This window comes from Dysidea avara, chromosome 5, assembly GCF_963678975.1.
Source record: "Dysidea avara chromosome 5, odDysAvar1.4, whole genome shotgun sequence".
In the NCBI taxonomy this organism is placed as follows: Eukaryota; Metazoa; Porifera; class Demospongiae; order Dictyoceratida; family Dysideidae; genus Dysidea; species Dysidea avara.
In genome coordinates, this window is record NC_089276.1 from 27013948 (window position 1) to 27038830 (window position 24883).

Consider the following 24883-nt stretch of genomic DNA (forward strand, 5'->3'; position numbering starts at 1 on the left):
CAAAGGCATCGGGCTGACATGATTATGCTATATAATATCTTACAAGGGAATGTTAATCTTCAACCTGAATTATTTTTCCACCTGAATTTGTCAAGTGCAACAAGGGGACATGACTTCAAACTTTTTAAACCTCATGCCCAAAAGAATGTTCGAAGTAAATTCTTTTCAGTAAGAACCATCAATTCATGGAATAATTTACCCAATTATGTAGTGTCGTCTAATTCTACTGACAACTTAAAAATTTTGATTGATAACTTTTATTCTTAATGTAATTGTTTATTGTAATGAGCAGGACTCACAGGCATAATGCCTTTTTCTCTGTATTTAATTATACAACCAAGTACTAAGAATAATACGAAACGCGGTTAAAATTACGTCATAAATAAATAAATAATTAAATAAATAAATAATTAATAATTAATGTTTGAGAAAACTACGAGGCCTAGAGACATGAACTAACCGGGGATAGATTCGCCTGTGAATGAAAGCACAAACGTATAATCATCGCTCCTGTTTGTGCTGATGACTTGACCATACGTGTAATTCTATATAACGCCCAGTACCACACCCTTGCTTAATTACTTACATATTGCGCGAAGAAGATTAGTGATGCCCGTGCAGGAAAGCCAGAAGCCACTTGTGTAAACAAGAAGATTACAAGTAAGTTTTTATGTTTGTAACATCTCAAGTCTCCATGCCAGCTGCCAGTGGATTCATTCACGTAAATAAACAATGCCGGCAAGAAAACATTAAACTGACATATGCCACGCTCTTTACAATAAGCTTACAGTTACATATAAAATACAAGTAAACAATTTTGTCTTGTGCAGCTGGCATGGCGAACTTTCTTTGTGTTGGTGTCAGGCAATTCAATACGTGCTTAATCTTTTTTGCCTTCACCTGGCGTAGCTACTAGGCTCTAGTGGCTTGGCTGTCTTCCTTTATCTGGTTCATCTGGCTTGCATACGCCTACAGCATTGTGTAGCTATCTCCTGAAAGTTGTGTATGCATAACTATAGTGTGTCACCCATCACTGTGCCATTGCTACATCACTGATGAACCTTACTTAGCTCTAGTTGATGTTGATATGCATTGCTGTATATTGGCTAATAATTTTTATCTGCATGGTGATGTTGCCTATAATGTATTGCTGCATACAATACTGCAATAATGTATAGTTCTCTCCTGTATGTTTTGTATACATATACTTTGTACACATCACTGTGCCATTTATACCACACCAAAGATGTACTGGCACTTAGCTACTGGTGGCCTTTAGTTACGATGCCACTATTGTGTTATATCTGTCACTACTGTGACATATTGAGTTGATTTGGGGATAATGCATTCACCACCTAATAGCCTCACCAGGGGGCTGTCACGTTGGTGTATGTACTTGGTTGTATGTGACGCGGTCCTAGTAATAATAATAATAATAATAATAATAATATCAAAACTTGTGTAAGATATTCCGGATTTCCGAATGGGTTACGTCCGTTTCGTATAAAATAACACCGTCCTCTAAACAAGGCGCCATAACTTCCGCGTACTTTGGTTGACGGACACGAAGTTTGGTTTATCAGTTTCCTTGATGAAAGGCGATTCGATTCATGTGTAAGTTCTTTGTGTAGCAACGAAGGGGAAGCTAGAAAGGAGCCTTGTACCGCAAAATTTACGTGTTCAGAATGCCCGTAAAAACACATGTTTTAAAACATATTTCTATAACCTAACCTGCTTAACAATTTGTACGGTCGGAGTCTTATTAAGCATCCTTCGCTGCATAGAATGATACCAAATTTAGCGAATTTGGTTGACTTGTAAATTGGGATTTTCCCGGCGAGATAATTTATGTCATCATCAGCAGTGAATAACTGTCGCTATGGCGACATTTTCCTATTTGTACGGTCGGAATTGGATAGAGAAATTCAAGGGCTTTCTTTTATTGTATGGTGTGCTGTAGAAATTTTGTGAGTTAAAGGTTGTAAATTAGTGTTTTTGCGTGTAGTGTAAAATACATGTATTTTGTATTGGACAAAAAATGACAAGGAATGATGAGATTTTATGATCAGCCTGTTTTACCAAGTTGAGGTTTCAAAAAGGATATTAAACAGATATTAGATGTATTTAATGCATAATTCTTAATTTTTAAAGGTTTAACCCAGTGTTTGAAAACTTTTACCTGAAAATGCTTGATTTGACAAATCCCATACATATGTTTTGATATGAGATGCTGGTGGTATCACCATTACAGTCTATTTCAGGTTGGTTGTCCACGTAAGCCAAACGCAAAATATCACGTGAATAGAAATAACCAATGAAATTTCACACTAGGTGGACGGCGCTAGTTTAAACTGAAGGCTGCTGATCTCATTGGCTACTTTCAAGCACGTGACTTTTAACACTTTGTTTCTCTGGTCAACCAACCGGAAATAGACTGTAACTATATTTTTGGCAGGTGGTCAGGTTGTTTAATCACGTGATCAGGTGCACGTGATCCCCTCTCAACACAGGTGGATGACAAGCACGTAGCTGCTATTGCGTTTTCGAGCCTTTGTTGTAATCTGTATGGCTCGATGTAGGATTTTTGGCCCCTGCAGCTAACTCGAGCCTATCTGGACGACAGTTCCATAGCCCGTGCTGTGGAGAAGGATCTGACCTTTTACCTTATTCCTTGTTTATTAGGAGTAAGGGAGTATGTGGTGGAATTCGTAGAACGGGGTTGGGAGTGGTGGGGCACTTTTACGCACGACGAGTTGAAGGTTCGATGACACGAGCCAACAAATGGCGCCTTCTGCATCACGTGCGTAACTGGCTGGAGGCGTGCGTGATTCTTTTTGTGCTAACCACAGTTAAGCTATTAACCTCCATTTTATAAACCCCAGGTACCTAGGGGTTATAAATCTATGTTATAAGGCTGTACATCCAATTAGCAAAATTATACCTATAAAAGTCAATAATTAAATAAACAATTGCTGTAATGTCAGTGGAGAATCATTGAGTAATGAATTCCAGGGGCAGATCCAGGAGATGGCAAGGGGAGGGGCACAAACAGGCTAACCATGATCAAAAGTTTATGCAACAGTATGCCAGATATCTTTATTCATTTCTGCCAAGGACAATCCCTGACTGGAACAACTTGAATATTGAGAATTTAAGTAATTATAATCTAGATTTTTTTAAAGATTATTTATCTATTTATAGCTAGTTAATCACTTACATGATCTTTTTTTGTGCATTAGCGTTATACCCTTGATGGGTTTTGCTAATCGATAAGTAAATAAATAAACTTGTACGTGGTTGGGGAGAGCCAGATTCTCTTGTCAGTTGCTGAAGCAGCAAATAATTACCTTTTTAGTGTCTCACTGTATTTTTGCCCTTTTTTGGCTTCTGCAAGGCCTTAAAAGCTGTTCAAACGGCTCTGAGTGCCTTAACATCAGCAATACTATAATTATTTCTAGAGGCGCTTATTACGCATGAAGGTGCTGAGTGACAATTTCACAGTTAGTTTGACTTTAGCTCGTTTTGGTTTCAGGTGAATTGCTAGTAAAATGTACATATTTTCATGAATTTTATAGCTAAACTGATCTTGGCCTGACAAAGTAAATTATTTTAATCAAAAAAAAATTATCAGAAGCATGGCTGGCTCCTCCACAGGTGAGGGAGGGGGGAATTTGCCCCAAATGCCCCATCCTGGATCCGCCATTGAACTCCCTGTCATTAAATACTCTGTTAGTATAAAAATTAAATCTTGTGTATGAATTTGTGTGGTACTTGAATAGTTTTAATGTGTGACCTCTTGTTCAGTGGTGTATCTAGGGGTGGTCCTGTTCCTTACCACAGAATTCTGGGGCCCTACCAAAGAATTTTGGTATGTGAGGCCGAGATACTCTAATAGAGCAGTCAATCACTCTAATAAAGCAGTCACTCTATTCAGAACAGCAGTGTAACAAACTAGTGATGCACCAATTAATCGGTAAACAATCGGAAATCGGTTTATTGGCCATTGGTTTATCGGCCACATTTCAGCAATATCGGTATCAGTAATTATTAGTAGTTATTTAGCTGATTAATTTTACTGACCCTGATGGTATTGTTTTCATAAAAATAAGACAAAAATGAAGTTTAAAAGTGGCAAGTTTACATAATATGTGTGAAATTTTGGTAAACATAAACATCAGATCGGTTATCGGTATCAGTCGTTATATGATTTTCAATATTGGCTAATCGGATAATCGGCAAAATCTCTTATCGGTGCATCACTATAACAAACTATGCAATTATAAATAAGTACTTTATTAGTGGAGGGCTGCCATTGTGAGCAGGCAGGCAGTTACCTTTTTCTTTTTTTTTCTTTTTTCTCTCTTTGCCCTACCAAACCAGGGAGTCTAGATACGCCTTTGCTCTTGTTGAAGTGGATGGGGTAAATTACTGATTAACCACTACAGTCCTAGTTGTTAGCGGTTTATGTAGATTCTTTTTTTTTGTGGTTGTTTCTGGAGATTTTCTCACAGACCAACCCTTAGGATAAAGTAAAACAAGTGCTAATTATTGGATTGTTTGTCACATCAAGACACACGGTAGTGTGTCGTGCGGCCCAAGAAGCCGGCGCGCCACACCGTGAGTATATTGACAGGAAGAAAGAAAACGCCATTTTCACACCTTTGTATCTCGGTGATCACTTATCTGATTGGAACCAAATTTGCTACACAGTTGCCCGCCAGCCAAGGGAGTCTACATTCCAAATTTGAAGGAAATCGCTCCAGCCATTTCCGAGATACGAGCTGCCAAAGTTTCGTTTTTTTTCTTCGTTTTTTTCTTCTTCGTCTTTTTGCACACTTGCAAAAATTGCTATAAAAAGCAAACGCGTACTCCGATCGCCTTGAAATTTGGCACACAGAAAGGGAGTCCAAAGGCGAATCCTAGCATCAAATTTGGTACAAATCCGATGAATGGTTCAGGAGTTATGGCCGATTATTCGCGTAAAACAAGATCGATTTGTTGTCACGCCTACAGGGTAAACCGCTTCATGAAATGAGTTGAAAATTGCTATGTAGATGGAGTAACCATCGTAGGAGTGCCTTTTGGTGGTTTGAAAGGAATCGAGATAAAGACCATGGAGATATGACACAAAACCCAACCTGTGTCACAATTACGCGATCGATTTTTATGAATAAAAAAGTATTAGTTTTCACGCCTACTAGGCAAACCGCTTAGAGCAATGAGCTGAAAATCGGTGTATAGCTGGAATAATCTTCATAGAAAGTCCTTGCAGTAGTACAGAAGAATCGGATTACAAACCACTGAGTTATGATTCGAAAGCCAACTCCGTGTAGCAAATGCGAGATCGAGATACTCTAATAGAACAGTCACCCTAATAGAGCATTCGGCTAATTTATTTACTCCATTATAGAATTTTATTACATCACAAGTTATTCTGTAGGGAGTTCAGCTGCAAACAGTTAATCTTATAGACAGTTCAGCAAGAAGACAGTCACCATGTGGAGAGTTAAGCAAATATATCACTATAGAGATTCAGAACATTACAAGTCACACTGAAGAAAGTTCAGCTATAAACAAGTCATGCACTGTGTAGAGAATTCAGCTACAATTAAGTCACTCTCTAGAGAATTCAGTTACACAGAATTCAGCTACACACAAGTCACTGTGGAGAGAGTTCAGCTACAAACAAATTACCCTTTAGAGTGATCAGCTACAAACAAAAACACTTTGCAGGGTGTTCAACTGCAACAAATCAATTACCTTTAGAGCGATCAGCAATGAACAAATCAACACAAATCTACCTGTAGAGAGATCAGCTAGAAACAAATCACCCTGAAGAGAGTTCAGCTACAAAAAATCACCCTGTAGAGACATCAGCTAGAAACTAGACACAATGTAAGGAGTTCAGCTACAAGCAATCACCCTGTAGAGAGTTCAGCTAAAACAAATCAACCTGCAGAGAGATCAGCTATATACACACAAATCAACTTGTAGAGAGATCAGCTACAAACAAATCACCCTGTAGAGAGATCAGCTAGAAACTACACACAATGTAAGGAGTTCAGCTACAAACAAATCACCCTGTAGAGAGATCAGCTACAAACTAGACACAAAGTAAGGAGTTCAGCTACAAGCAAATTACCCTGTAGAGAGTTCATCTACAAACAAATCAACCTGTAGAGCAATCAGCTAGAAACAAATCACCCTGAAGAGAGGTCAGCTACAAAAAATCACCCTGTAGAGAGATCAGCTAGAAACAAATCACCCTGAAGAGAGGTCAGCTACAAAAAAATCTCCCTGTAGAGAGATCAGCTACAAACAAATTGCCCTGTAGAGAGATCGGCTACAAACAAATCAACCTGCAGAGAGATCAGCTACACACAAATCAACTTGTAGAGAGTTCAGCTACAAACAAATTACCCTGTAGAGAGATCGGCTACAAACAAATCAGCCTGTAGAGAGTTCAGCTAAAACAAATCAACCTGGTGAGAGATCAACTACAAACAAATCACCTTATAGAGAGTTCAGCTACAAACAAATTACCCTATAGAGAGATCGGCTACAAACAAATCAACCTGTAGAGAGATCAGCTACACACAAATCAACTTGTAGAGAGATCAATTACAAACAAATCACCCTGTAGAGAGATCAGCTAGAAACTACACACAATGTAAGGAGTTCAGCTACAAATAAATCACCTTATAGAGAGTTCAGCTACAAACAAATCACTCTGTAGAGAGATCAGCTAGAAACTGGACACAACGTAAGGAGTTCAGCTACAAGCAAATCACCCTTTAGTGCGTTCAGCTACAAACAAATCAACCTGCAGTGAGATCACCTACAAAAAAGCACCTTGTACAGAGTTCAGCTACAAACAAATTACCCTGTAGAGAGATCGGCTACAAACAAATCAACCAGTAGAAAGATCAGCTACACACAAATCAACTTGTAGAGAGATCAGCTACAAACAAATCACCCTGTAGAGAGATCAGCTAGAAACTAGTCACAATGTAAGGAGTTCAGCTACAAGTAAATCACCCTGTAGAGAGTTCAGCTAAAACAAATCAACCTGCAGAGAGATCAGCTACAAATAAATCACTTTATAGACAGTTCTGCTACAAACAAATTACCTTGTAGAGAGATCAGCTACAAACAAATCACCCTGTAGAGAGATCAGCTAGAAACTAGATACAATGCAAGCAGTTCAGCTACAAGCAAAATCACCCTTTAGTGAGTTCAGCTACAAACAAATCAACCTGCAGTGAGATCACCCACAAAAACGCACTTGTACAGAGTTCAGTTACAAACAAATCACCCTGTAGAGAGATCAGGTAGAAGAATTCACCTTGTAGAGAGTTCAGCAACAAAGAAACCACCATGTAGAGAGTTCACCTGCAAACAAATCACCCAGTAGAAAGATCAGCTAGAAGAAGTTACCTTGTAGAGAGTTCAGTTACAAAGAAACCATCATATAGAGAGTTCAGCTACAAAGAAATTACCCCGTAGAGAGTTCAGCTAGAAGAAGTCACCTTGTAGAGAGTTTAGCTACAAAGAAACCATCATGTACAGAGTTCAGCTACAAAGAAACCACCTGTACAGAATTCAACTACAAACAAATCACCCTTATAGAGATCAGCTAGAAGAAGTTACTTTGTAGATAGTTCAGCTACAACAATTCACCCTGTAGAAAGATCAGCTAGAAGAAATCACCTTGTAGAGTGTTCAGTTACAAAGAAACCATCATGTAGAGAGTTCAGCTGCAAACAAATCACTCTGTAGAGAGTTCAGCTACAAAGAAAGCGCCATGTAGAGAGTTCAGCCTCATACAAACCACCTTGTAGAGAATTCAACTACAACAAATCACCCTGTAGAGAAGAAGTTACCTTGTAGAGAGTTCAGCTACAAAGAAACCACCATGTAGAGAGTTTAGCTGCAAACAATTCACCTGTAGAGAGTTCAGCTAGAAACAAATCACCCCGTAGAGAGATCAACTGGACGAAGTCACCTTGTAGAGAGTTCAGCTACAAAGAAACCATCATGTAGAGAGTTCAGCTGCAAACAAATCACCCTGCAGAGAGTTCAGCTACAAAAAAATCACCCTGTAGAGAGTTCAGCTAGACGAAGTCACCTTATAGAGAGTTCAGCTACAAAGAAACCATCATGTAGAGAGTTCGGCTATAAAGACACCACCATGTAGAGAGTTTAGCTGCAAACAAATCACCTGTTACAGAGAGTTCAGCTACAAAGAAACCATCCTGTATATAGTTCAGCTACATTTCAAGTCACCCAGTAGAGAGATCAGCTGCAAAAAATATCCTGTGGGGAATAATGAGCATGTAATAAATATATGTATATAATTTGTATAATTACTAATAAAATCAAAAATAATTTAAGTACTAAAATTCTTCTTTAAGTTCTTTCTTCTTCCTGTGGTAAAGAAAAAAACACATGGGTTAAAAAAGCCCCAAAGCCAGCCATAGGCCGGCTTTGCAGTATACAAATACAAAAAGAAGTGATATCTAATCAAAAACAGCCAAGCTGTAAAAAAAGGTGCGGCCCCTATAAAGGCCATGGTGAAAAAAGATGTGAAATCCAAGGTGGCGGCCAAGAAATGGCTGTGATGGTAGGTTAATGGTTACATTGTAATAACGGCAATTCAGGTGAATTTTGTGCCGCTTGGTCTTGGCACCAAATTCACCTGAATTGTTGTTATTAAAATGTAACCATTAACCTACCATCACAGCCATTTCTTGGCCGCCACCTTGGATTTCACATCTTTTTTCACCATGGCCTTTATAGGGGCCGCACCTTTTTTTACAGCTTGGCTGTTTTTGATTAGATTAGATATATCAGCATAATTTCAACACATGTAAACATCCAAAAAGTGGTCACGTGACCAAAAACATCATAATAGCTACAATGTATAGCCTACATATTCAAAAATCTAGAGTGATCTAAAACACAATATTGTCATGCTATAGCATGCACATGCAATAGCTGTTATGTGATTGTTGGTCATGTGGCCACTTCAGTCTGTGGAAAATCACCAGAGACAGAGGCATAGCTACAATGTAGACAGGTGAGGCAATTGCCTCGCCAAATATTGGTGTCTGAACTGAGAGTTACATTGGACCTTTTAGATGCATCGAAAAGTTAATATGCTATTCAGTCCAATTTATTGTACATAGCAAGAGTCCATCCAGGGGCAGCTCCAGAGGTTTTCAGAAACCGACCGATCAAACAAGATCGATATACTCTAATGGAGCAGTCACCCTAATAGAGTACTCACCCTAATACAACAGTCAAACATATTTTTATATAATAGTTTTGATAAACTACTTAAATTTCCCTCACAATCAATCTCAGATGGTCTAAATTTTCCATACATACCCCAGACCCACTGGATTGACATGTTTTGCATGCTATAATGCCCGTCAGTGCTTATACTTCTCAAAGTCAAGGTCTGAGTTTCATGCATAACACACCATATTATGTGCATTCTTTGCAATTACCATAATAGTAGGACTAAAATTACCTTCAGATTCAATCTTGTTCATAATACATTGCAAGGTCTGCCTCACCGATGCTAGCTATCCCCCTGGAGAACAATGAAAAGAGCCATCTTCCTATTTTTAGTGGAATATGCTGTCCAGAGCAGCTATTATGAGATTTTTGGTCACATGACTGCTTAATATCAAATGCTACAAACAATCCAATATTAAATTAGCACTTGTTTGCTTTATGATAAAGGTCGGTGAAAATAAGCACCTTCATATTATAAGTGGAAACCATGCCATTGTGTACAAAATTGTTCAACAATATGGCTGACACTGAAATGGTTGTCAAGGAGATGAAAAAGCTCTATTAAGCCCCATTAACCCCTCTCCCAGAATTACTAGGGAATTAGTGGGGTTTTGTCCCAAATTCTGTCCCACTAGTGTGATATTTGACCGTTCAAACTTTTGGCATTTGTCTAACTTGAAGGTAAGAGCTAACCTGTTTCCTAAAGTGTATTGTACAGTACTTGGGAATTTTACCACTAGCCCACAGGTTGATTTTTAAAAAGTCAAATCCCTACCATTTTTCCCACTCTGTCTGAGAGGGGGTAGGTAAGGGTTGCATTAACAGTGTACATAGGGAGTGCCGTATAACTTAAATATTTCAAGGGGTAATTTTTGAGGTAGCTAAAATGACCTTTTCATGGATTTACAAACTACACCATACTGTATGACAGGATTTTTTTACAAAAGGAAAATTTGATGAATTTACACTTTGCAAATTAAATAAGATTAAAGCACATACCTTTTGGGGCACTTAGGTGATTAAAATTCAATGTAGTTAACTTTCTTTCACCAAAATTTCCTATGAGTGCGTCATCTACAAAGATGTGCAATGTAATTTTTATAATGAGCCCCTCTCCTCTAGACTGCCATGTCAAACAGCATGTTACAAAAGTATTCACAGGCTTTACAGGTCCCTAGTGGGATAGCATTTAATAAAAAATATAGGGTCATTGTGTATTTTGATTTTGTAGGTCACCCTGCAGTGGGTCACCCTGCAGTGGGTGTTACAGATGTTCAGGATCTCTGGATAGCTGGTAATAAGTCACCAACACTGCCTTCCAGTGTACATGTGGTGTATAAGAACATAACTACTGCCCCTCCAGGTTGTGTGTGGATTATGCAGATATACATGTGTATATACTTGCACACACACACACACACACACACACACACACACACACACACACACACACACACACACACACACACACACACACACACACACACACACACACACACACACACACACACACACACACACACACACACACACACACACACACACACACACACACACTATGTATGTGTGTGCGTGTGCTCAGTTAATTATAAGTATATGTAGTTTAAACTTCTAATGTAATAGATTGCCAGCCTTAGTGTTAGTGTATGTATCAGGATTTCTTGACATCTTAGGAAACATGCATGTAATGCCTACTAGTCACCCATATATACTTCATCTTCACTGATCATCCCCTCCATGGATGCTAACAAATCTTGTCACAGCATTATTGTGCATGATGTAGGTACTGTTGTTGCCAATTTGCCCAATTTGCTCTTTCGAAATTTGCCCTTTTTCAATTGCTGCAGAGTGTCTGACTGTGCACTATCTACAGTGTTGGGAGTAATGCATTACTTATTTACGCATTACGTAATATTATTACTTCTGTGGTAACTAAGTAATATAATGAAATACGCTATAAAAACAGGTAAAATAACTCAAGTTACGTTACTTACAAATGTAACCCGTTACCTAAGTAATATAGTTACTGTAATGAATCTAATATTACATAATATTATTACTATATGTAACGAAGTTACTAATCTCGTTAGTGATCCACTGAGTAATGCCTAGCCACAACGAAGTAATGAAGCCTACTGAATGAAGCTTATTCACCAGCTTCTTACTTATAACCAAGATATGCACATTGTCCAACAACGCAATCATGTCACGTGATAAGGTGGTAGTTTCACACGTGACAGCCTAGGGCTGTGGACACAAAGTAATATAATATGTAATATGATTATAGTTACTTTATTTTATGGATAATATGTAACTGTAACTAAATAGTTCAGTTGCAAGTAATATGTAATATGTAACTAGTTACTTTAAAAAATAACTGTCCCAACACTGACTATCTAATGCTTTATATAGCTACAAGTGAAGACCTGGATCTTCCACTAGAGGTTTTATGTATAACCCTAATAGAACATTCAATTACTTTTGTGTATTTTTGAGTTCTAAGAGTGTGGTGTGAAAGTGAAGAAAACTAAGTAGTAAGCATCTGCCATCATGCTAGGATTTTAAAATGTTTTGTAGAGTGCATTATAGGAAAATTTTTACTACATGTACCTGCATACACTGACACTACACACAAACATCTGGGTGTACGTTATCTTCTACTTTTGTCCTTCTAGAATACAACCCATACAACTTCCCTAATGCTTTTGAGTGTGGCAACATGAGTGTATGGGAGGAGTACACCACTTTACATCATAAAATAGTGACTGGACAAGTAAAGGGGAAATTCCTCCGTTACAACTGTGTCTCACAATTCTCATGTGGTGGCTGGGGTAACAGACTAGCTGGTATTAGTGTGGCATTCACGCTTGCTGTAATCACAAAGAGAGCCTTTTTAGTCAGGATGCCATTTCCAGTAGATATCAACATCTTGATGCAACCAAATGCTATACATTGGAATCATTCTATAGAACACCTGCCAATAAAGAGTTTCTTTTTAGTAGATCGACAAGCTTTGGATGAAAACTGGCCCAGTTTCCACAAGATGCTTATGAATCATGATAATAGCATTGATGTCATGGATTTCCGAACTAATTTGGGATTTTACTGGTTCATGCCAAAATTCAACAAAGAATTGAGACGGATGTTTAATGAATCATTTCCAGTTGACAGCTCATATGACTATCGGATATTGTATGGATGTATTCAACGTTGCCTGTTTAAGTATGATCAAGTTGTTATTGATGCAATCCAGAAGGAGATGAGAGATCTTCATTTACAAGCTGGGCGATATGTCGCAGCTCATTATCGGACACAACTTATAGCTGCTGATGTAGAGTCGCCCACTCCATTGGCACTGGAACCACATCTGAAATGTGTAGCTCTCGCAGCTGATTCACTAAGTCATAAATACCACTCAGACTTTGTACCAGCCTATCTTCTCACGGACACAAATATTGTTGATGACATGGCACATAAACTTTACAATGACACAATCCGGACTAGTCCAGTTGAAAAGATTCACATAGACAGGACCAAATTGAAGCCACAATCTGCTCTACCAGGTTATGTTGGTGTGTTTGTTAACATTGAGGTAGCTGCTAAAGCTGCTGTGTTCCTGAGATTTGGTAGGCAACATAGCAGTATGGCTGAGTTGATTGAGAGTTTAGGAAGGAACTTTACCACTGTAATACAGTGTGGACCTAATGGTAGAAACTGTCAAAATGATACTAGTATTTGTAGTCATGTATAATTGCTGTGTATACTGTATATATTCCACATACTTACTCAACAGTTGTAAGTCATGTAAATCTTAAATAAAAGTTGAAGTTCCACAAGGTTCTATCTTGGGACCTTTGAATCTCTGTTAATGTTACCTAATATTATATCTTTAATTATTGATATGATTACATTTGCTGATGAAACTGAGTTGCATTTTAGTCATATAACTGTGGAGCAGACCCTCAGGTTGATAATCAGTGCTTGGTTAGTAGCCAATGTTGTAAAATCATTTTGTATCTTGATTCAGTGGCTCTCATCAGAGAATCAGTCTGAGTGCCACAACTTGCGGTTTCTGCTCAAAAGCTAGTTTTCATCACAAAGTGTTTGGAAGTTTATTTTGATCAACATCTTATCTGGGATCCAATTGTGCACAGTGTGGTCTCCACTGATAAAACGCTCACTATATACTAGACAGTGTTGGGAGTAACGCATTACTTATGTAACGCGTTATGTAATATTATTACTTTTGTGGTAACTAAGTAATATAGCGAAGTACGCTATAAAAACAGGTAATATAACTCCAGTTACTTTACTTACAAATGTAACGCGTTACCTAAGTAATATAGTTACTGTAACGAATCTAATATTACGTATTATTGTTACTACAAGTAACGAAGTTACTAATCTCGTTAGTAATCAACTGAGTAACGCCTAGCCACAACGAAGTAATGAAGCCCACTAAACGAAGCTTATTCACCAGCATCTTACTTATAACCAAGATATGCAACAGCGCAATCATGTCACGTGATAAGGTGGTAGTTTTACATGTGACAGCTTAAGGCTGTGGACACAAAGTAATATAATATGTAATATTATTATAGTTACTTTATTTTATGGGTAATATGTAACTGTAACTAAATAGTTCAGTTGCAAGTAATATGTAACTAGTTACTTTTAAAAAGTAACTTGCCCAACACTGCTACTAGAAAGGATTCATTCCAAAGTTTGGTCAGCCATTGTCACCTTCTAACAATTACACTTAAGGATCTTGAACAGAATAACTATTCAGTGCATAATGTTTTGTGTATGTTTCTACAGAGACTGTTTTCCTATGCTAGTACTGTTAGTGGCCACATTGGGAGGAACCCACACAGGCTCATATGTTCCTGGAATAGGAACAAAGTGATCTTTGATATCTGGGAATTTTGATATGGAATCGCCTACCTGCTGCGCACTATATGATGTCACAGCAGTTACTGAGACAATTTAAATTCTTATTTTGTGCTTTGTAAGTCAGTAGCTACTTTGTTTTACTGCTGTATTTTTGTTTTGTTGAATTGTTCCACATGTTTTGTACTTGGTCCTGTGTACTGAAGACAGTTGTATGGCTGGTACACACAGGGGGTGCAAATGCACTACCCCACTGAAATAGTAGACACAAAAATTGTATAATTGTACATGTTCGAGTGCTATAGTCATACATGCATGACCACTATAAACTTAGGTACGTGATACGAGTAGAGCATTCAATTGGTAAATTATTCAATAATAGTGTAAGGCAAAAAGCCAAGTTATTTTTCTGATAGTAGTTGGATGATGATAAAGGTGGTATTAATCGATGATAGTGTGAAGTGAGTAATGTCCCACTGCATGCATACTCAGGTGGGTATAAGCTATCAGATTGCATTGCAAATATTGTTTAAATTCTTCCCCTCATTGATGTGATATAAAAATGATGCTGCTCGTCTTGATAAAATGAAAAAAGTGGGAAGAATATTACGCGCTGGCGCTTATCACATAGTATTTATTTACTTACGCGCTAGATTTAAGGTACTAGGATCTGGTGTCAGAGGCTGTCTTGGGTAAGATTAATTGTTACCGTATTTTTCCTGTAGCGTATTTTCCTTACATATGTATGTCAACGCATTCAAATATACTAACAGTTAACATAGTTTTGAGGGTGGCGTTATTTAGAATACTTGATTTGTTTCAGCTGGTGCGTTGAGACATGGAACACTACAGGGGCCACATGCCCCCACAAATGGCGCCACCTGGTCAGATACCACAGGGCGGGGACGGGATGCTCCACTTCGGGCCGGATGTATTATCACAGCAGCAGCAAATGACACCTTCGCTACCACCACAGCTACACACACGACATCAACAAGACCCCATGTCATCAGGAATGTTACGAGGAATGCCACAGTCAGGTCTATCGGGTGGTTATGGACATTCACCATCTAACCCAGGAATGATGCCCGGGCAACAGCAGCAGCAACAACCAATGGGCTCATCAATGAATCCTGTGGGCAGTGGTGGGAATATAAGTATGCAGCAGGTACAACAATTACAGGCACAGATACAAGCATACAAGATACTGGCAAGGAACCAGCCAGTTAATGACATGGTAATGCATGCAGTACAGGGAAAGAGGTATCCGAGTCAAATGAGTGGTGGAGGAGCACCTTTGACAGCAGGACCACCGCAAGTTAACTTCCCTAGTATGTCTGCTAATTCTCCAGCAAGCATGATGTTAAACCAGCCCCAACGTGTCGCATCGAGTACAGCAATAAACAGCCCCGGAGGAAGTAGCACTGGAGTTAGCAGTCAAGTTAATTCCCCGGCTGCGTCCCTACAACCCCAAGTTGGTCCAGCTAGCATCGAGTCCCCTGCAACTCCTGTAACAGCAGTATCTAATACAACAGCTCCGCAGAGTAGTACTTCATCACTTCACTCCGAACTGAAGGCAATGAATAACTCCATGGCTCCTAATGTTAGTATTACTTCAAGCAGCAGTCCACTTCCAATTAGTATTCCCCCTACCACTTCAACGACCACCACGTCACTACCAACAAGTAGCAGTGGTCAGGATACCAGTCAGGATACTACCACTGTGTCATCATCCTCATCTAGTCCACAGCAGAAGCAGTTTGCTCCTCCTGTCAAACAAGTGAAAATAACACCTTACAGCAAGCCTGTTGGGATAGACCCAATGATGCTACTGAAAGAAAGAGATATCAGGTATTGTGTAATAAATGTCATGTGTAATTGCTCTTAGTATTACATCTTGTGTTGTAGAATGAGGTCTCGTATTGCTCACCGCATCAAACAGTTAGAATCACTGGCTGATAACTTGACAGATCACTTGAAAGTGAAGGCTATGATTGAACTGCGAGCACTGAAGTTGCTTGGTTACCAAACACAGGTAGAATTTTGTTACATGCGATGCTTGTGTGTATGGTATGCATGAGTATGTGTGTAGAGTGTTTTTGTGTGCACACTGTATTATGATAGTGTAGCGCTGTTAGCCTCATCTTGTGTTCTCTTAGTTACGAGCTGAAGTGGTAGCTTTTTCACGTCAATCAACTACACTAGAAACTGCACTCAACTTGAGGGCTTACAAGAGACCAAAGCGACAATCTCTCAGGGAAGCAAGGTATTAGCTAGTTGAGGCGGCATGCACGGCTATCTTACAATTGTACACCACCAGGATAACAGAGAAGCTAGAGAAACAACAGAAATATGACCAGGAGCGTAAGAGACGTCAGAGGCACCAGGAGTATATCAACAGTATTCTACAACACTCCCGGGACTTCAAGGAATATCATCGAAATAACATGCAAAGGATCAACAAACTGAACAGAACCGTGATGAGCTACCATGCCACTCGGGAGAGCAAGCGACAGAAGGAACAGGAACGAATTGAGAAAGAGCGTATCAAACGTCTGATGGTGAGTCCACAGTGTAGCGTACACAACATTACCATTTCAGAAGCATGGTTTCTGTTTCTTTGCTCATTGTTTATAATGATGTTGTGTTCCTACCCTTGTGAAGGCTGAGGATGAGGAAGGATATCGTAAACTAATTGACCAGCAGAAGGATCGTCGGTTGGCCTACCTCTTACAACAGACTGATGAGTACATAGCCAGTCTGATCGACATGGTGAAACAGCACAAAGAAGAACTGAAGAAGATGAAGAGAAGAAAGAGCTCTAGAAGACAAACAGTACGTACAATAGCTACTGTATACATGTATATAGTACTTATCACTTGTGTGTATGATACTGTCCAGCTGTTGCTTGTAGTTTCTGGTTAGCGTATGGCTACTTGTTATGCTGTTACTGTCAATGTGTTACACACACTGATTGTATTAGTGTATGTATCGTTATAACTGTGTTGATTTCTATATAGGAAAGGACAGATAATGAAAAGGTTAGAGTGTGTGTTGTTGAATAATGATACATGCATATGTGGCAGCATTAACTTGTCTGGAACTTATATGTAATGATGAACACGAACACTCCTGACATGACAAATCTGTTGTATGCCAACTAACACTATATGGACATGTACATACACACAGACATACACAAGACTACAAACATGGTTGGCCCATGTAAAGAGACATGTGTACACAATATGTGTGGTCAGTGGTTACACTGGTGTTGTTACAGAAATTTTCAAGTCACTTGCGAAAACGTAGAACAGAAACGTGATCGTACACGTGACCCGTGATTCAAATATCTCGAACTAGCAAGGATTCTAGTTCAGTTCGCCAGCAAAATTTGATGTGTAGACTACTGTATGATAATCTTTGAATGATAGGCGAAATACACAAACGTTCATCAAAAATCATTTTAAGTCCTCACGTGAAATACGCACGTGATCACGTTTGTGTTTACCTTTTCGCAAGTAACTTGAAAACTTCTGTATTAGATGGCAAGTAAAGACATGGAGGCTCATGTGACAGTGATAGAGACATCCACTGGTAAGAAGTTAACTGGAGAAGATGCACCTATTAGAAAGGACCTGGAGAAATGGCTGTCTGAACATCCTGGGTCAGTTATACATGTAGCATTTGTCTGTGTGAGAATCTATTTACTTACATACCGGGTGTGTGTGTGGTGTATTGTACAGACCGTATACACATGTGCTGCTGTGCTAGCTGTTGTGTACACACATTTTTTCATGGTGTAGGTATGAAGAAGTTAATAGTGAAGATGAGGCTGGGTCTGGAGAGGAGAGTGATGCTGTAAGTGTGTCTGAGATGTAGTTGACCTGCCTAGTGTACTTAGTGATTGTTTTGTTAGAGTAATATTGCAGGAATTGTGTTTACTTATGTTTATTCTTTGTCAGTAGTATCACTTTCTGCAAGTATAGCTCATGTTGTAATGCAGAAAAGATTGTTTTTCAGACATGTCATACATAAACTGAGTATTGAAATACTCTAATAGAGCAGTCACTAACTAGCAATGCTGACACACACACACGCGCACACACACACACGCACACACACACAACTGATGGTACACGTTTTCTTCACAGGACAATGCTATTGAAGAGAAGACCGAGGAGGGAGAGGAGCTTGATCCTAATGATCCTAAAGCTATCATTGCTAAGGCCAGGTGTGTATACTTAGGGTTTATTGGGAGTGTAGTGTATAGCCATTAACACAGTGTTGTTGTATGCCCACTATCCTGGATTGTCTTATAGTACAATGATATAATAACATTTCTCTTTGTTACGTTTTGTCCCACAAATATGCATGCACTACACTGAATAGTAATCTCACACACAATGTACAGCATATGCAATAATACACTGACTTGAGTCTTGTATTTATCTCACTCCCTGCAGTGCTGCAGCGTTGGAGGATGAGTACCACCATTATACTAGTGACCAGAACTACTACAGTATTGCTCATACTATGCATGAGCAAATCACTGAACAACCATCGATATTAGTGAATGGGACTTTGAAGAACTATCAGGTGAATGGTGTAATAGTTATTGAGAACAATAGCTGTCATAAAACAGTCACAATACGTATTTTATTAAAGTAGTGGCTTTACCACTTAATAGCCACATGTGTCTTCCATTGAGGATTGTAGTTGTATAATTTTAATGGTATATTGTTTAAAACTCTTGTTTCTGACATGTATATCAACAATAATATTGCCTATGGATTCTGTATTGTTCTCCCCTACAGATGAAGGGTCTAGAGTGGCTGGTGTCACTTTACAATAACAACCTCAATGGTATACTGGCTGATGAGATGGGACTGGGGAAGACTATTGAGACTATAGCACTCATCACCTATCTGATGGAGAAAAAAGGAGTGAATGGACCATACCTCATCATTGTACCACTATCGTATGTCTGTGTGTGTGTTTGCATGTAGTGCTGGCAAACTTTGAACTGGGGGGGGGGGGGGGGGGGGGGGGCAGTCACCATAGGAGCTCATAAGATATTTATACTTATGCGCTCCTGTAAGTATTGGGAGCACAATAATTTGTGGCTTGAAAGAGGAAAGAGAAGTGTGATAATTTTTGTAATGTATATTTGTGCAGGACCTTGTCCAATTGGATGTTGGAATTTGACAGGTGGGCCCCATCAGTTACCAAGATCCCCTACAAGGTATACTTTGTAGCAGTCTGTGTCAGTATGTCACACGTCATGTCCACTGTAGGGTACACCTCAGTACAGACGCACTCTACACACACAGCTCAAGTCAGGAAGGTTTAATGTTCTCATAACTACTTATGAATATGTAATGAAGGATAAGGGACAACTTGCTAAGGTGAAGTGTATTAGTTGCACTGTGTGCATGTAGTGTAGTGAGGAGCCGAACTTTAACCTAATGTTACATGTCTGTGTGCCACTGCAAGTGTGCTAAGTGGTCTAGGGTATGTAGTCATATTAGGGTAGGCTATTTGATGGGATTACACCATTTGATTTGATTTGATGTATATGTTAACTTAGTTGTTACCAGCCATTCTTCCATTGTCGAGAACATAATATGGTTTATATGGGGTGTGAGTATGTGTTTACTTGATAGTATAGTGGAGCTAGGTCTTCCTGTAGGGCTGTTTATAAATTGTGTACAATGTTAAATGCTATTATGTGTTGTCATTACAGATCAAGTGGAAGTACATGATAATTGACGAGGGTCACAGGATGAAGAACCATCACTGCAAGTTAACACAGACACTCAACCAGCACTATATAGCACCTCACAGGGTGTTGTTGACTGGGACACCACTACAGGTAGGTGTGTGGTCATGAATGACATTACCTAGTGACTATATAGTGGGGAATATACAGTACTTATGATGGCATCTGGTTATGGAGTATTGTAGTGAAATTTCAGAACCTCTTTATAACGTATCTCTTTCCTTGCTTGCACTAATAAATGGTCTTTTAGTGTGTAGTACTTTATCTGTCTTAAAGTACTCAGTTGTACTTGTTTGAGATATAGTCAGTTCAAAGAGATACTGCTAAATCCTGTCAGTACACATTACAAAAGATACAAAGCAAAAGAGAAATCCTCCACCCCTTCAAATGCACCCTCACAAGTCTTTGCTTAATATAGTGATTGCCTTTGATAATACTTTATACCACAAAAACTGATAAGCTTTCACATCACATACATGTGGTGTATATTATGTAATGTTACACACAGTATAGAGTTAGGCTTTGTTGAGTAAGCTTCTATTGCTGTTGTTTACTTGATGGATTTGGTCTCTCTGTGTGTGCGTATGATCCTTCTCAGGTCATTGGCCACCGCCAGAACTTTCTTTAACTCAATCTCTAACTTTACTGCTGCAGTATTTAAAAGGTGATCAGATTTCTGCTGATTTATGGCGTCCTCTAGCTCTACTATTCTTTCCCCTGCAAGTTGGTGTAGGTAGCGTAATTTCTGGAACTGACTGGTGTAGTTCTCTTGTACAAGTTGATGGTTACTGTTTTGTTCACCATGTAACATGTTTTTGAGGTCATCCATACTAGTTATTGGATAAGCATTCATGTCACCTTCTACCTGCTTGCTTCGTAATCTAGTGTGAAATTTATGACCATATATATCTCTGTTTATGTAATTACGCATGGGAAGATTATTTGTGTGAATTTTTTCAATTTTATAATGAAACCTTATTACTTTGGCAAACTTTGAGATCAAAAAAATATAGCCTCAACAATGAGGTTCCCCTGTTTGAAATGTTGCACGTGATACTTTGTGTAATTCATCCATGTTACACGCTGTGACCCACCCATGTTGGGTGCATGTATCAGGCATCATACACGACACTGTATGGGCTATATGACATGCGATGTCAGTGAAAATCGACACTTGGTTAATGTAATAGTGAGAGGAAGTTTGGCATGTTAATGTAGCTATTGCTAACTGGTTAACAAAGAATGACCTACATTAAACTACTCTAATAGAGCAGTCACAATTAATTTGTAGTGTACACTTTGTCAAAACAGACTGAAATTGTTGTTTATCATGTCAATCTACTTGTAATCTTTGGCTTTCAAGGCTCTCTAATTATTGTATGTTATACTAGCTAGTCCTGAACTGTGATGGTGTTGGTTGCTATATCGTCTGTTGTCATTTGTACAGGCTTAGCCAAATTGTGGCAATAATGTAACATGTACTGTCGTGTTGTGTATACAGGTATGTATGTCTGTATGGATGTTAAATTCTGTATTCAACCAAGTATGTTTCCTGGTTTTGTGCATTGTTGATTTTTTTTTCTTATTTTCGCACATTTTAGAATAATCTTACAGGCCTTTCTGAGCATACTTCTTCCTTTTATGTATGTAACTGCTGTTTTGCTGTGTAGTGCTTTATCTCTGCCTTGAGTTGACTGTGCAATAGAAAGTGTCATTGTTTGAAGTACTTAGTTGTAGTTCACAACTTGTTTGAGAATAACTAGTTCAAAGAGATGCAAGCGTAAACTGCTAAATCCTGTTAAGTACACATTACAAAAGACACAAAGCAAAAGAGAAATCCTTATTCCTTCAACTGCACCCCTGCAAGAGTTCACTTAATGTATAGGGATTTTTTACCTTTGATAATGCTTCATGCATATATGTAGAGAGCTTTCAAGTATGGAATACATGCATATATATCATAATATGTATGCATTGAAATGTTCAACAAGAATACATCATGTATATAGACACACCATCATAGAGTTAGGCTTTGTTGAGTGAGTATACAGTAGTTCCTGATGCTGTTGTTTACTTGATGTATTTACTGTATTTCCGTTTTATTGATTCCTGTGCCGCTGTCCACTTCTCAGTTGGATGTAGAGACTTTGTTATGGCATCCATCAGTTTGGCAGCGTCTTCTTCACCAATTTTCTCAATCAGTCGTTGTTTGCACTCCTCTCGTGCATCTTCTGTCCTTCCTGCTAAGATGTAGAGGTTAAAGGTGTGGTCTCTGTGTGTGCGTATGATCCTTTTCATCTCATTGGCCACTACCAGAACTTTTTTTAGCTCAATCTCTAACTTTGCTGCAACAATACTTACAAGACGATCAGATTTATGTTGATTTATGGCGTCCTCTAGCTCAACTATTCTCTCCCCAGCAAGTTGGTGTAGATAGCGTAACTTCTGGAACTGACTGGTGTAGTTCTCTTGTACAAGTTGTTGGTCACTCTTTGGCTCACCATGTAACATGTTTTTGAGGTCATCCATACTAGTTATTGGATAAGCGTTCATGTCACCTTCTACCCGTGGTAAGGTGTGAAATTTCTGACCACATTTATCTCTATTTGTGTAATTATTCACAAGGAATTTTTTTGTAAAACCTTATTACTTGGGCCACCATCGTGAGCAAATACTAAGGCTTCAATAATGAAGTGTTCTTTACGTGTACTGCAATATAAGTGCTTATGGTATCAAGTTGGTTTATAAACAGTTGGGTTCATTATTGTAACACTAACAACGTAGCTTCATGTTGTTAACTGCATATAGTTGTACCACCAGACAAAGAAAAGCCAAGCAACCTGGAACATAATTTTGGTCGTCTCACCATGCTTGTAATAGAGCAGTCACATTTTGTAGTGTAACATCATCACAGTTCAGGCACACACAAATGAGTAGAGAACTCTGAAAGTCAAAAGCTACAATTAGATAGAAACCTTCATAAGGCAAAAACATTTTGTGGCTAAGTCATTGAGTCAAAAGTGGTTGCTGTATATCAGTACTACTGGAGATCAATTCTTTTAGCACAAAATGTGACCATTAATATTGTTACAGGTACTACTGTAGGAGTACATGTTGTGTTGTGTAAGCGTGTTTATGCATATAGTATGTACTGTATGTGTGTTTGTGTAGTCAGTGTTTAGCCAGTACTGTATATTGTGTACAGTTTTGTTCATTGTTTTGCACATTTTAGAATAATCTTCCGGAGCTATGGGCCTTATTGAATTTCCTGCTACCCTCGATATTCAAGTCCTGCAATACTTTTGAACAGTGGTTTAATGCTCCTTTTGCAATGACTGGAGAAAAGGTATTTGTGTGTGTGTGTGTGTGTGTGTCTGTCTGTCTGTCTGTGAAGTAGTGCAACCAAGTGGTTGAAGCATCATTCTGGTGATCGAAAGGTTTCAGGTTTGATGCTCCATGAAGTCCAGTTGCTGATGTTGTTTCATTGAGCAAGGACCTTTACTCACATTGCTCCAGTGTTTAATAAATACCAACTGTCCATGTTTCACATAATAAGTGAAGATCCATGTTGGACTTCAGGTCTACCCTAGGAGGATTTTTTGTACTGACTTCTAGTACCTAGGTATATACATGGGGGATTCAGGTTTTTTTACTGGGGTAGTGGGTAGGCGTGAGAGTGTATACGGCAGCCAAAAACTTTTTATTGTGTGTGTTCCGTACTATCACATGTTCTTATTTGATCATTATTAGATGGAGCTCAACCAGGAGGAGAGCTTGTTGATCATCCGACGTCTTCACAAAGTGTTGCGACCATTTCTTCTCCGTCGGTTGAAGAAGGAGGTGGAGTCCCAGCTGCCAGAGAAAGTGGAGTATGTCATCAAGTGTGACATGTCCGTCCTGCAGCGTCAAATGTACATACACATGCACAAGAGAGGGATCCTCTTAACAGATGGCTCAGAAATGAACAAGAAGGTAATGTGTGTGTGTTTGTAGTTTTAGTGTTCTGTGTGTTGTTGTTTGTTTGTTTTGTTTTTTGTAGTTATCCAGATATATTGCACACACTGCATACACACAACATTAGTATGAAGTGCTATGATGTCACTATAGGGTAAAGGAGGGACTAGGACCTTGATGAACACTATTGTACAACTACGTAAGATCTGTAATCATCCCTTCATGTTCAATGAAATAGAGGTAAGTACTGCAATACAAGTGTATGGCTGTTTGAACCTGTATGCATAAAACATTCAAAAAGTGTGGACCCATCATAAGTACAAATGTCATGTGATCTTCTGTTTGCTTTTCATATAGCAATCTTATGCTGAACATCTTGGCCAAGTTGGATCAGTAGTTAATGGGTGAGTGACAGAGTCCAGTTGTAGAATGTTATTCCATCTGGTATAGTTGCTAGAAGACATTGAAGTTACCTGTATTTTTGTTATTCCTAGTAGCCCACTAGCTGACTTGCACATTTTTTTCAATCTGAACACTTTAAGAATCAACAGACCTACTTAGTGAACCAACCAGAAGTAACCATCTACTTCAGTAAACAGTTTTTAATTCACAAAATGATAGGCTGTATTTATACTTTTATGGTGTGTTTGTGTTACACATGTTGAAGTTGATAAATATTTTCCAAAGAATCTAATACAGGGGACTTCCTTTGCTTTTCCTGTGAACTAGCTAATGTATCTAAAGACTCTTAGTGATCTTATAAAATTATTATGTTCATTAAAGAATTTGACATTTCCTTACAAATTCCTGGTGTTTTATTTTCTTCTGAGTCATCCAAACTCCCCTATTATGACCACTCGCAATAATTCCATCATTGTATTTGTTGTGATTAATTCTGTTTAGAGATTGTCACACATTAAAAGTCTACAATATAAAAAGTACATGTGAACTCTT

The 24883-nt window shown here is 38.7% G+C and overlaps 2 protein-coding genes across 5 annotated transcripts in view; both read left to right on the top strand.

The window, feature by feature from the left end:
* Positions 1-527: 527 nt before the first annotated feature.
* On the top strand, positions 528-13162 carry LOC136256556 (uncharacterized). 3 transcript variants are annotated; one of them, XM_066049533.1, is made up of 3 exons: positions 544-660; positions 10535-10666; positions 11979-13162. In XM_066049533.1, the coding sequence occupies exon 3, from the start codon at positions 12023-12025 to the stop codon at positions 13052-13054; it is 1032 nt and encodes a 343-aa protein (XP_065905605.1). In that variant the 5' UTR covers positions 544-660; positions 10535-10666; positions 11979-12022; the 3' UTR covers positions 13055-13162. The 3 variants fall into 3 exon arrangements, with proteins under 3 accessions (XP_065905606.1, XP_065905605.1, XP_065905607.1); XM_066049535.1 differs by having other exon boundaries at positions 10535-10597; XM_066049534.1 differs by lacking the exon at positions 10535-10666 and having other exon boundaries at positions 528-660.
* Positions 13163-14805: 1643 nt separating this feature from the next.
* LOC136255985 (transcription activator BRG1-like) overlaps positions 14806-24883 on the top strand; it is a 59515-nt gene continuing 49437 nt past the window's right edge. For both annotated transcript variants that reach the window (XM_066048894.1, XM_066048893.1), the window contains exons 1-19: positions 14806-14885; positions 15017-16044; positions 16102-16228; positions 16353-16459; positions 16514-16754; positions 16858-17028; positions 17214-17234; positions 17739-17860; positions 18000-18054; positions 18348-18427; positions 18660-18792; positions 19011-19174; positions 19372-19438; positions 19491-19601; positions 19940-20068; positions 23208-23321; positions 23726-23947; positions 24083-24169; positions 24287-24333. In XM_066048894.1, coding sequence (XP_065904966.1) covers positions 15032-16044; positions 16102-16228; positions 16353-16459; positions 16514-16754; positions 16858-17028; positions 17214-17234; positions 17739-17860; positions 18000-18054; positions 18348-18427; positions 18660-18792; positions 19011-19174; positions 19372-19438; positions 19491-19601; positions 19940-20068; positions 23208-23321; positions 23726-23947; positions 24083-24169; positions 24287-24333 — 3011 coding nt within the window. In that variant the 5' untranslated portion in view covers positions 14806-14885; positions 15017-15031. The remainder of the gene's footprint in view (positions 14886-15016; positions 16045-16101; positions 16229-16352; positions 16460-16513; positions 16755-16857; positions 17029-17213; positions 17235-17738; positions 17861-17999; positions 18055-18347; positions 18428-18659; positions 18793-19010; positions 19175-19371; positions 19439-19490; positions 19602-19939; positions 20069-23207; positions 23322-23725; positions 23948-24082; positions 24170-24286; positions 24334-24883) is intronic.

Bases quoted from the DNA above. Each gene is read 5' to 3' on its own strand.
- LOC136256556 (XM_066049534.1), top strand. From the start codon at position 12,023: ATGAGTGTATGGGAGGAGTACACCACTTTACATCATAAAATAGTGACT.